Source organism: Betta splendens, chromosome 5 (genome assembly GCF_900634795.4).
Source record: "Betta splendens chromosome 5, fBetSpl5.4, whole genome shotgun sequence".
In the NCBI taxonomy this organism is placed as follows: Eukaryota; Metazoa; Chordata; class Actinopteri; order Anabantiformes; family Osphronemidae; genus Betta; species Betta splendens.
Genome location: NC_040885.2, coordinates 1930759 through 1943228, shown reverse-complemented (window position 1 = coordinate 1943228; position 12470 = coordinate 1930759). Strand labels below are relative to the sequence as shown.

The 12470-nt window shown below is 38.8% G+C and overlaps 2 protein-coding genes and 1 long non-coding RNA gene across 3 annotated transcripts; 1 reads left to right on the top strand and 2 right to left on the bottom strand.

Annotated features, from left to right (window-relative positions):
* Positions 1–1058: 1058 nt before the first annotated feature.
* LOC114855190 (blue-sensitive opsin-like) lies at positions 1059–3774 on the bottom strand. The gene is made up of 5 exons (XM_029150125.3): positions 3005–3774; positions 2168–2336; positions 1926–2091; positions 1598–1837; positions 1059–1327 (listed from the first exon to the last, which is right to left on the bottom strand). The coding sequence occupies exons 1-5, from the start codon at positions 3381–3383 to the stop codon at positions 1223–1225; spliced, it is 1059 nt and encodes a 352-aa protein (XP_029005958.1). The 5' UTR covers positions 3384–3774; the 3' UTR covers positions 1059–1222.
* A 520-nt stretch (positions 3775–4294) lies between these two features.
* LOC114855193 (uncharacterized) lies at positions 4295–6066 on the top strand. The gene is made up of 3 exons (XR_003785894.3): positions 4295–4544; positions 5100–5200; positions 5926–6066. It is a non-coding gene; the product is annotated as an uncharacterized LOC114855193 (long non-coding RNA).
* LOC114855192 (blue-sensitive opsin-like) lies at positions 4849–6802 on the bottom strand. Its single transcript, XM_029150126.3, has 5 exons — positions 6294–6802; positions 6042–6210; positions 5799–5964; positions 5425–5664; positions 4849–5193 (listed from the first exon to the last, which is right to left on the bottom strand). Exons 1-5 carry the CDS (start codon positions 6679–6681, stop codon positions 5092–5094), a joined length of 1065 nt encoding a protein of 354 aa, XP_029005959.1. The 5' UTR covers positions 6682–6802; the 3' UTR covers positions 4849–5091.
* Positions 6803–12470: the final 5668 nt, after the last annotated feature.

Sequence of the window (12470 nt, the reverse complement as noted above, 5' to 3'; positions counted from 1 at the left end):
TAGGAATAGTGCGTGCTTGCGCTAGATGCCAAATGTGAGTGCGCCTTTATGTGCCAAGAGCCCAAAACTCTGCCAAGTAAACGCTTTAAATCCCCTCTCTGTGACTGAGGAAGTGAACTGTGTACCTACAGTGACCACAGACTTTAATCTCTGGCTGGCTCATTGGATGAATTACACCAAGTCAAAATAGAACACATGCAAAACCAACAAACAGCAGCAAGACATTTTGAAACATTTTATGGTGTATTTACTGTTGTACACACTGAAATGCAGAATATAAGTTGTCTTATGAACAGGTCATGAGATTCAGTGAGACACTGTTGTTGTCGGTTATGTGCATGGCGCCATCTACAGGCAGAGTACTGTATATACAAGACTATGAGACATATTTTCACAACACTGGCAAGTGATATTTTACACACATCTATACTAATTACTCAGTAATCTAAAGGGAAACAAGTGTTTTATTTTGATCTGAAATATATAAATAGACACTGGTACTGGTCAGTGCAAGTAGTGTTTTACCCAAGCACTAATGAAGTTTGTTGATGATTGTCACATTATTTAATCATGTGCTTAAAAGCAGCTTTATAACCTTCAGAATATGAATTTCACTAAATATGTTCTTTATAACTCAGAGATGATGGTGTTGGGGCTACAAATACATTATTGAGAATCACAGGGTTCACAATCTCATCTGGCTTGAAGGTATATTTTGTATTTGTCTCTGACCAGTGAACATCTCCATGTTGTTGTGGATTAGGGACATCAGTTATTGAGTGCATCAGTGTAGAATAATAATAGAAACAGCACTGCATTAACAGACTCCACTTTTTCCCATTAATCCCACAAGCCTGAACATATGGTGCAGCTAATCCTCTGTGTTTTGCTCACGTGTTCAATAAAATCTCTGTCACAGACAGAAGTTGTAGGTTAGTAATTCATTAAGTCTCTGAGGTTTTAAAATTCAGGTGACCATTGACATAACATATACACAACGTGTTCTTAAACTGAAACTCATTTATTTACAAGCAACAGCATTTGTGTTAAAGGCCAGAATACAATTTCAAGCCTGTCTGTCAAGCACTGTCGTGTTCCAGTAAAAAAACACATTTTTATTTTTTTACACATTTTTATTGAATGCAACTCAACTGTAACAATAATTTACTTAGATTTGTTTGTTTACTTTACAATATGTTCATACAAACTGAGTGTGAACAGCTTAAGCAGGTCTGACTTTGGAGACTTCGGTGACTGACTGGGTTGTTGTCGACTCATCTTCATCCTCACTGCTCATTCCCAGCATCTTTCTTAGACAAGACCGGAACTAAAAAGGATAAAGGAAATAAAGTCATTGTTGCAAAGAAAGGTGTATTATAATATCAATATGACCAGTTACAGTGTGATGATTAATTAATTAATAATTAATGATTTTTGTTTTATCCACATAAGTTAAATAAATAAAAACAACAACATAAGATTTTTATTTGAACTTCTCAGAGGATGCAACACGTTTTTTTCAAATTCATCACTAGGGGGCACTACTGGCCTTCACAGTAATTCAAACCGTACTTGCAGCACCTGACAGTACGCCCACCTGTTTATTGAGGAAGATGTAGATAACAGGGTTGTAGACTGTGGAGGCTTTAGAAAAGCAGGAAGGGATCGTAGCCAGTCGCAGGTCGAAGGGTTCTCCCCGGTGATTCACAACCCACAGAGCAAAGGAGGCATAGGGCATCCAGCACACCAGAAAACCCAGAACCATGACTATCACCATCCTTGTCACCTCTTTCTCTGCTTTCTGGGTGGAGGCAGACTCAGCCTGAGCCTTTGCTGCCTGTTTGTATAAAAGTAAAAAAATCTAGTGACTGGTCTGTGGGCAATAAAAAAGAAAAAAATCAATTGACCTGAGAGACAGCACTTACCGATTTCAGCATTAAAAGCAGCTGTGAGTAGCAGAAACAAATGGTAAGAAAAGGGACCGCGAAGCAGAAGCAGAAGAGGAACATCACATAGGACTCATTGTTAAACTTGTTGTCAGTTGTGTACCAGTCTGGCCCACAGGAGCACTGCATGCCCTCTGGGATATACCTAAAGAAACACGCAGTAAATCAGCACTGCAATATTACATAATAAACTGCTGTGTTTTCAACATTTACACACTGACCTACTCCATCCAACCAGAGGAGGAATTGCAGAACATAAAGCGCAGACCCAGGTCAGGGCGCAGCACGCTATAGCATGGTTGGGCTTGAAGTTGAAGTTCCCCAGCGGCTTGCACACGACCAGCCATCTTTCAAAAGCTATCACAGCAAGAGACCAGAGGCTCACCATACCTGAAAACGAGACCAAAGCCCGATGCAGATGCCACTTAACACACAGCTTCAGCAAATATATAATGTGTGAGCATGTTTGAGGGTTGTAATGGGGGACTTAATGTGGAATGTCCATCAGAGTTTTACATCGATGGACAAACTGTAACTAATCTTTGGCTGCAGCATCATGAAGAGCTGAAAGGCTTTTACATCTGTTAACTGTATTAAATTTGAAGAATAGATGTAAAGATTAACTCTGGAAACCTGTAGAATTTATTCTATTTGCACAATAATAGCTACACATTTTCATTGAATGATCATTTATTCATGAGAATATTTACTTCCAATTTAAGAACTACTTAAATTGTATTATTCAGGATGGTGGATAATTAATAATTTACTATTTCTTTGTTGCTGTATTATAGCTTTCTTTATAAATATTTGTTTCCTTGAAATCTCTGCATCCTAAATCTCTAAAACTATTCAAACCATTTATTAGACAACAAACATGCAAGTAAATTTATTATTTAAAAAATACATATTACATATTTGTCTCTAGTTTCAGAATAACTGTTCTCCATATTGGATGTCATGCAATGTTTTGTTGAATGTTAAAATAGGTTTCAGATTTTTGCCATTATGGGCCTATTATAATCTATTTTGGTTAGATCTGGTCTGAGTCTTCTTACCACCAACATTTGCTGTAAATCCTTCAATTTTGCACCCAAGTGGGCCAAGAATCATGTATCTGAAGGCAAAGCAGTAAAAGCAGGTGAAGGAGCCCACAGAGGAGACGATCAGGTTTGCCACAGCCAAGTTCACCAGGATGTAGTTCAGATGGGATCGGAGCTTCTTATATTGAATAGTACATGCAATAGTAAGCGAATTGATGATCGTTCCAGCCACAAACAAAAAGAACATGAAAGCTGACATAGAATAGAAAATCCCTAGGCTCCCAAGGTGATCCTGGGGAACCAGGTATGGGCTCAAGGCTGTGATATTGCTGGTTTCCAGAGGAATGGGAATCCAGAAGTCATCTGGGAACTCCACGGGACGAATTCCCCTCATTGCGCTCAGGTGGTGCCTCAACTACTGATAGAGTTTAAGGTAAATTATGAATGCCAACGGAGGTCCTAATGGATCAGGGTCTTCAAATGAAGGTTTTTGAGAGTCCGAGCTGCATTTATAGGATCTTTGAATATTACTCAGCGTGAAGCTAACTGGCTTAAGGAGGGGATTTAAAGCTTTGGTTCACAAACCACATAACACGCCCCATCTTTGAGCGAATATAGAGATAAGCATCTCAATACCAGAGCTGGCAAGGCTTATCTCATTACATGCTAGTGTTAGAGGCCTAATAATCTGACGATCAGTGATGTACAGGAGTTTAGAGACTTGGCCTTCAGTAATCCAGGTTGTATTTGTTCACTCAGAGCGTTCAGGTTGTTTGACACGATATTGATGAGCTTCAGACATGCATAACAAAAGTCTGATTTTGAAAAATAAGCTGTCAATCAACAGCATCCTAATAATGTAATAAACGTTAGTGTTTTATGCCTTAAGCAAATATTTACTATTATATTAGTTGCTATTTTCTGAGCTTGGAACCGTATAGGGTGCCGAATGTAAAAGGAGCACCTATAACTAGTTGTCTCACATTTAACTAAATGACACAACATGTTTTCTCACATTTAGTTAAATGTGCAAAAGTCTAAATGTAAATGTTAAATGTTAAATGTAAATGTTAAATGTTAAACGTTAAATGTTAAATCTAAATGGTAAATGTTAAATCTAAATGTTAAATTTGAATGTAAAATGTTAAATGTTAAATGTAAATGGTAAATGTTAAACGTAAACGTTAAATGATCGCCAAGCCTAAGACTGAATATTCATGAATGTGCAAGTAGACTCCACCCCTACCCTCAAATAGCGCTGGTCTCAGATCAGAGATCGAACTCAAATACCTCAAACCCCGCCCACATCTGACCTGGAAACTTTTGTTTTTAGCCTGGACATAACTTCGGCTAGCTAGTAAAGTTAGCTAACTTGTTCTCCACCGGCGCCACAGAAATATTCTATTTAAACCTATTTAACTCCTCATTAATGATGTTTACGACAGAACAGCAGTTTGAAGCGGAGCCTCAGCCCGCACACCTGCCGTTACAGCTCGTTCAATCTCCGCTAACGGGAGGGAGTCGGAGCTGACGGCCATGATGGCTTCGACTTTAGGTTTCTCTCCATTATTGTCGTCCACCGATCCAGAGTCAGATGCAGAGCTTTGCGTACTGTTTGATGTGTTTGTCTACTTAAACATTCAGTTTTACCCCCGGCGATCATATAACATTTACATTTAACATTTCACGTTAACATTTACATTAACATTTAACATTTAACATTTACATTTTACATTTAGATTTAACATTTACATTTAGACTTTTGCACATTTGACTAAATGTGAGAAAACATGTTGTCATAATGAGTTAAATGTGAGAAAACTAGTTATAGGTGCTCCTTTTACATTCGGCACCCCATAGTACCGGAAGTTTTTAAATATATAGATTTGCCACATAATCACACTTTTTGTGTAGACAATTAACACGATACATCAAACATGTTGCCTTTTTTTATTATTATTTTGGACTTCACCAACTATTTCTGTCTCACTTGACTTGCATATTGGCACGCACACACGCACACATTCCTTTACTGTTATTTACAGTTCACAGATCAATTCACAAATCAACTGTGCTTTGCCCTTTTTCTGTTGATGCTCTGTCTAAGCAGGTCCAACTTTGGTAACTTCAGTCACCGACTGTGATGTGGTGGACTCCTCTTCACCTCCACCCATACCAAGCATCATCAGAATGCACGAGCGAAACTGAAAGGTGATAAAAATAGCTTTAAGCTTACACCAACTGACAAAGCTAGATTTTTCTCCACGCATCTGTCATCGCATGTGCACAATAGAGACAAAGTCCACACAAGCGGACAGTTAGAATAAATACTCATTGGACACTATCTAATGATGCCACAACACCCTGTAATTATATTGTAAAGCGAGTGTTTCCATTTTTAATTTGAGCGTTCATTCAAATAACATTCAACAGACCTGTTTATTAAGCAGTATGTAGATAATCGGGTTGTAGACAGCAGAAGCCTTTGAGAAGCAGGAAGGTATGGTGGCCAGTCGAAGGTCAAAAGGCTGCCCCCGGTTGTTCACAACCCAGAGAGCAAAGGAGGCATAGGGCATCCAACACACAAGGAAGCCCATCACCATGACCACCACCATCCTGGTCACCTCCCTCTCTGCTTTCTGAGTGGAGGCAGACTCAGCCTGAGCCTTTGCTGCCTGTTCACAAACAAAGGAAGTGGGTCAGTGTCATGTTTGAGCTGAGAAAAGATGACACATAGAATGGTGTATTATCAGCTCAAAGGGCTAAATTGCAGCTCTGTTGGAAGTAGTTGTTGAGTTGTTTGCCTCACCATTTTTAGTGTAAAAAGTAGCTGACTATAGCAGAAGATGATGGTGGTAAGCGGAACAGCGAAGCAGAAGCAGAAAAGAAACATCACATAGGATTCATTGTTGTATTTGTTGTTTGTGGTGTACCAGTCTGGTCCACAGGAGCACTGGAGGCCTTCTGGGATATACCTGGAGGAGTAGTCACAGGCACAATGAGTGTGAAGCCCCTGTTTCGTTTTAGCATGTAGTTTTTGCTTGTTGCATACCTGCTCCATCCTACCAGTGGAGGAACTGAGGCAAGTAGTGCAAACACCCACGTGAATACGCAGCAAGCCATCGCATGGTCGGGCTTGAAGATAAAGTTACCGAGTGGCTTGCAGATAACCAGCCATCTTTCAAAAGCTATAACAGCTAGAGACCAGAGGCTCACCATACCTGGAATGACATATTAAAGTCATAGTCATATTAAAAGAACTGTTATCTTCAAATTGAATCAGTATATTCTTTGCAAATCCTACCGCCCAGTGTTGCCATAAAACCTTCAATCTTGCATGCTAGAGCCCCAAAGATAAAATATCTTGATGCAAAGGAGCAGAAGGCAGTGAAGGAGCCCACGCAGGACACCAGGAGGTTGGCGACGGCCAAGTTCAGCAGGATGTAGTTGAGGTGAGACCGCAGCTTCTTGTACTTGGCGGTGCACGCAATGGTGAGCATGTTGATGCCAGTACCCACCACAAACACAAACAACATGAATCCTGCCATGGCGTAGAACATGCCCGAACCGCCCAAGTGGTCCTGAGGAACCAAAAATGGACTGTAGGATGTGAAGTTTTTGCTGGGCAGAGTGACGGGTATCCAGAAGTCCTCTGGAAGGTCATCTGGCAAATCATTATGAAATCCCCTCATTTTGTTTTACCTAAAAATGTCTAGTACTGAAAGAGTTCAAGTTTTACTTGTTTAAGTGAATGTCCTGTCTGTATATTTAAGAAGCAAACATGAATCCTGCGATGTCTGCGTCGAAAGTCAATGTCTGGCGAAGGACTGAGTTTTATAAAGAGTTCTGGGATCCCTTTTAAGTTGTTAATTAATTGGCTAATTGACTGATTACTAGTAGTGTGCTTCAGTTACTCTAAGTCATTTAGTGGTTGCCCTGTCTGACTCCGCTGCCAACATCCTGATGCCATTATACAGTTTGCGTAAATGTCTCAGGACATCTTGTGTTGCTGCATGTGTCTATAACTTGTGGTACCAAAGTACAACACATACAATATGGTGTGTGGCTGGTATATTAAATGTACCCACTAAGTCCTTAACTATCAAACACCCCTTCAAAGTTTTTTAGATCTAAACAAAATATGAAACTGTTTGCATTTTGCACCCAAGTGAACCAAGAATCATGTATTTGAAGGCAAAGCAGTAGAAGCAGGAGCAGGAGCACTTGAGGCCTTCTGGGACAAAACTGGGACATGTTTTAGGACACACACGTCTGCATTTACATCTACGTGGGGACTCACCATTGACATAAACCCTTCCCTAGCCCCTAACCATCACAACTAAAGGCTGACGTCTAACCCTTGCTCTAATCCGAACCAAAGCTCAATTCTAACCCCAGCCCTAAAATCACATCCTAACCCTCAAACTGTCTCACAAAAAAGAAGTGAGGACTAACCAAATATTCCCACCCTGTCATAAATGTCCCCACTTTTGTAGAAAAACAAGGTTTTTGGTCCCCGCTTTGGTGTAATGCTTGATACATGTACATACACAAACCCAATATGAACATTTTCTTGACATCAAAACCTTGTTAAAAGAGTTAATCCCACTTTCTTAAGAAACCAAGCAGCAGGTCTTTGACCGCTAATCTTGTTTGCTATAACAAAAACAAGTCTTATAATCTTTTGTGCCGCAACCCTTTGTAATCCTTCTGGTTTAAGTCAAGCTTTGTCTCACCTTTTTGGCATGCTGCCTGCTTCCCCCCAGCCTGAACATACCTTTGAGTGTGTAAACTGTGACCTACTAGTTTGAGAGACAAGCTTCTGACCGGAAGGTCCTTTAGTAAGTCACCGCTGTGGTGCCCGTGAGTAAGGGCCTGAATTGCACGTGTTCCAGCAGCATTGTCCAGGAGCCAACCAGAGTGTGGGTGATTGGGTGTAAGGTAGCATGAAACAGCTGATCAATGCTTGATCAAGGGAGGTTTTATTGTTTTTATTTGGTACTGGCCATTCAGGGTCAAAACATTATTGTTATGTTGTTATTGGCTTGTTACTAAGTCACACAAAATTACAATTAATCCTTTTAATAAAATTCGCAACTAGGCATGTAATGTCATTTCATACTTAACTTGAGTTTTACTGAACAATACTAAAAGAACATGAGTTACGTGATGTCAGAAAGCCCATGACAATCAGCATCTTGGTCGCCTCCTCTGCATTCTGAGTATTGATGAAGTGATGGAGTCAGCTGAATAAAGTTTAAAAAAATAGCCTCAAAATCTACATTTTTTATTAATCATCTTATTGTTTGGCATTCCTAGGTGTTCCACAGCAGCAGGCCTAGAAATGTTCTCATTGGGTGGGACTACACATGCCATGTGTCCCAGCTTCACAAAGACGGAAAATGGAATACAGGGCTGTTACATTGAAATTCAAAACCCTGTCTGTTGAGATTTGTGGGGGCTGCTGAAGCCAACCCCAGTGGTCATTCTGCAAGACTCAGGGATGCGTCTTGAACAGTTCACCTGTCCATCAAAGGGCCAACACAGAGAGGCAGGCAGTCTTACACATTAATATGCATTCACTTGAAAAGAACCCACCTAAACATGAAGAGAACTGATATATTCCTTATGGGGAAGCAAGAAAATGGTCTATTCACTAATGAAATACCAAATGTCCATATAATTAAGCAAACAGAATGAGCACATACTTACATGTATTGATACATAATCTTAAGAGGACATAGGCTTACTGTGCCTGTAGAAATATGAAATTATTATTAATAGTATTGTGTATCAATATTTATCTCTTCCCTCATCTTCATATTAACGTTCCAAAAAGGAAAGATCCTAAATCAAAAGAGCGGGTGTTGTTGAAGGAGTCCACAAGGAAAACAAGAAGGCCCAGCTCTGACAAGTTTACTAAAATGTAGATGAGACTGAATCAGAACTTCTTCAACTGGATGAAAGTAAAATGGACCCAGTCCCCTGGAAAATTAGTTGTGTTTCAATAATGTCCTGTATGCAAATAAGAAAAATCTATATAAATCTATGTTCATTTGAACGTGTCCTGCAGTTGCATTTAAGTATGGAGGTTCTTTGCAGAGGGCCCATTTATGGGCCTATTTAAATGATCATTTAATTAATTGAATGATTAAATAATTAACTTCACGCAACTGTAACCTCCTGCTCTTGTCAAGTAGATTAGAGTAAGCAACATCTCCAAACATGGCACCGAGAAGAATCAAAAAGAAGGCAAAGGACCTCAACCCATGTTTTGTATTATCACCTCATGACTGAGCTACAATTTCAGCTCAGAAGGAATAAAACACACTGAAACACACACACACACACACAACCTGTTGATGTGCTGATGTACAATACGTAACTTGTTTAGCTGACTTAGCCTCTGTGCTCAAGCTCTTTTAATTGGATCCAGGGTGGAAGGACATTGTTTTGGAATCAGCTAATCCAGTCATCAGTGCTGATCACATGCAGTCCAGTTAGGTGACCTGCTTTCCCTCGGTATTAGGATGGATGAGCCCTACTTTGGTGTTCGTGTCAGGCTTAAGAAAGGATTACCTTGAGTGAAGTCTGGATGTGAGCACAGAGTAGCACACTTCCATTATCGCAATCCCATGTCATAGGCTGTTGTTGTTATAGTTTGCCTCTACAGCGAGTCATGTCACTTGTTTGTCATTTGTGTATCAAAGTGCTGTCAGTCAGGGCTGAACATGTAGATACTTTACACTTACAGTATGGGAATGAATGTTGAAAAGCCAGGTGAGTGAATGAACTTTTACATATGACACCATCGGAAACAGCTCAAGGACATAAGCAATTAAGGTCTTCGGCATTTAGAATAGAAGATACACATAACGCACAGGTGGGTTAGGACCAGAGCACTGGGGTCAGACATGAACACAGAGTCATTTAGCTCAAGTTATAGAGTTCTTGCAGGGTCATAATACCAGGATGATTCCTAATTCTTTTGTTGACAAAGCAGTGTTGCTTTCTGCGTCAGACGGCTAATGAAAAAAATAATGTTCAAGTGGTTTCTTCATACAAGTCTTTACATATAGACGGAACATCAGGACCTTTGCACAGAGACTTCGGACTTAAATCCTGAATCGCTTACTGCTTTTAAGCAATTATCTACTAGAATATCACACGTATTATTTACATTCTATTCATCTATATATGTATTCCCCTTTTTTGGTTGGCTTATTCTATCGTACCTTAGTTTAATGGTATGAGCTGTATGATGTTAGTTTTAAACTGGTTGCTAACATAGATATTCTGTTTAATTGCGTTCTTGCATTTTTTATTTTATATATTTTAAACCTTTTATGTAACTGTGGAGCACATTGGTGAACCTGTTAGTTGTTTGAAAGTGCTATATAAATAAACTTAGACTGATTTCATTTAAAGTATTGTACAACCAGATTCTGTTGTTTTGTGTACAATGTGAGAAACTCTGTGGCAAGAAATACATGTTCTTTAATCCATTCTTTTGTTGAAAGCACACAGATAAGCTGCATTCTTTCTGATATTTTTTTAGACTACATGTACATGGACACTGGACAGAAAAGACCACAGCTTAGATCCTAATTAATCTCCATAAACTGGTCTGTTTAGTTGTTCTTTGAATTTCACTATAAAACTGCATTTGATTCAATTTTGACTATAAAATTTAGGTTGACTGAAACATTAGAATGATTAAAAATACACTGAACCATGCTACAGTCAGCTACATATATTTCTGAAGCTTAATAAAACAAAGCAATGAATCAAACTTCAAACATGCCTTAATTACATTAGAAGTCATGTCAATGTCTTTTAGGCGCTTGTTCATGGAGGTGAGCATGACTGTGTGCACCACAACACTAACTCGCCCTGGTCAATGGTTAACAGCTTTAGGAGCAATAGTGGATACTAGAGTCATCCAGACTCTATGGATGGATGGATGGATGGATGGATGGATGGAGGCATCCAGCAGAGCGCTAAACAAATACAAAACTGGATACAGTCACATTGTAAAATATAATTTTCTTACAATACAATATAGACCACAATTATAAAAGACTAATTGTTTAACTTATACAGTTGATGATTTATTAAATTTCCCCCTAAAAAATGCAGAGTGAAATTGGTTAAAACCTTGGTAAAAATTTCCACGCAGAAATCCTGAGTAAAAATCAAAGGGCTAATTTAGATTTGTCCATTTGTGAGTGTGTATGTGAATGGTTGTCTGTCTGTGTGTTGCCCTGCGATGGACTGGTGACCTGTCCAGCATGTACAAAGACAGCTGGGATAGGCTCCAGCACGCCTGCCACCCTGCATGGGATGATGTATATTTAGGTTATATTTCAGTAATGTTTAATTTATTTTTTTACTGTCACAAAATATTTACTAAATTAGTGATTCTACCATTATTTTATTTAGTATGCATTTGCAGCAATACTATCTTATGTTCACTTATATATAAATTATATATAAATGTTAATAAATGCAATATTTAATCCAATTACAGCTTTTCATTTCAAAGCACAACACTTACATTAAAACACAAACAAATCAGACAAGAAATACTTAAACAGCAGCACTTTTATTATACACTTCAAACGTTAGTTCAGTTCACATACACAGTGAAGGAAGCTGGTACCGTGTGCTCCAGCTGGGCTTAAAGCACAAGGTAAGGCGCAAAGGCTGGACCGGGCTAACTGCTGCACTTAATACCTATGCTATAGCCACGCATACTATGAATATGTACGTATTTTACACCAAACGACCTCAAATATCACCGTAAACAACGAGCGCAACAGTCTCTCTGTGATAGCGCTGCGATCCAAGAACGAAGTTACGTTTATTTCTACCACAACATTTGTTCTCGCTGCCCACTAATAGCCAATTACACAGGCACTCTTCCCCCTCAGAGTACAAATCACAAATCAACACAGATCTTATTATAAACACATAAGAACAATTTACTAATTAAATTCCAACAAACTTATAACACTAATCAACTTCTAACTTTGCTATAACGTTAAAAACGTAGGAAACGTTATTTTTCCCATGAGCCTCTGCGGCTAAGGGCGGGTCTAGGCCCATGGGCCGCTAAAATATCTTAACTAAAGTGTACAAATGCATTTATCTGCTTAAGAATAACAAGTTCAACACAACATCTGTACATTGTACATGAAAATCTAAAGTTCAAATCTTTTTTGGGTGCAAACTTTCTTCCTATGTCATTAACTGAGGGTTGACAGATTTACTTTCATCACCCAAGTCAAATTTACTTGATTTTGGAGGTTTTTAAAACAATAAATTAGCTTATTTACCATTTCTTGTTATTTGTATGTAAACTTTACTTAGAAAGATTATGATACTAAATTTGCATGTATCATATTAAATTAAAATGAAGTAAATATTGCAACATAACAAGTTTTGTAAAATTTACACAGGTTAACAGTATAACATTTAC

Bases quoted from the DNA above. Each gene is read 5' to 3' on its own strand.
- LOC114855190 (XM_029150125.3), bottom strand. From the start codon at position 3,383: ATGAGGGGAATTCGTCCCGTGGAGTTCCCAGATGACTTCTGGATTCCC. The intron at 2,092-2,167 runs GTCAGTGTGTAA...GTGTTTCTTTAG, and splicing joins CCTCTGGTTGGATGGAGTAG to GTATATCCCAGAGGGCATGC. The intron at 1,838-1,925 runs GTAAGTGCTGTC...TTATACAAACAG, and splicing joins TGCTTTTAATGCTGAAATCG to GCAGCAAAGGCTCAGGCTGA.
- LOC114855192 (XM_029150126.3), bottom strand. From the start codon at position 6,681: ATGAGGGGATTTCATAATGATTTGCCAGATGACCTTCCAGAGGACTTC. The intron at 5,965-6,041 runs GTATGCAACAAG...CTACTCCTCCAG, and splicing joins CCACTGGTAGGATGGAGCAG to GTATATCCCAGAAGGCCTCC. The intron at 5,665-5,798 runs GTGAGGCAAACA...GTTTGTGAACAG, and splicing joins TACTTTTTACACTAAAAATG to GCAGCAAAGGCTCAGGCTGA.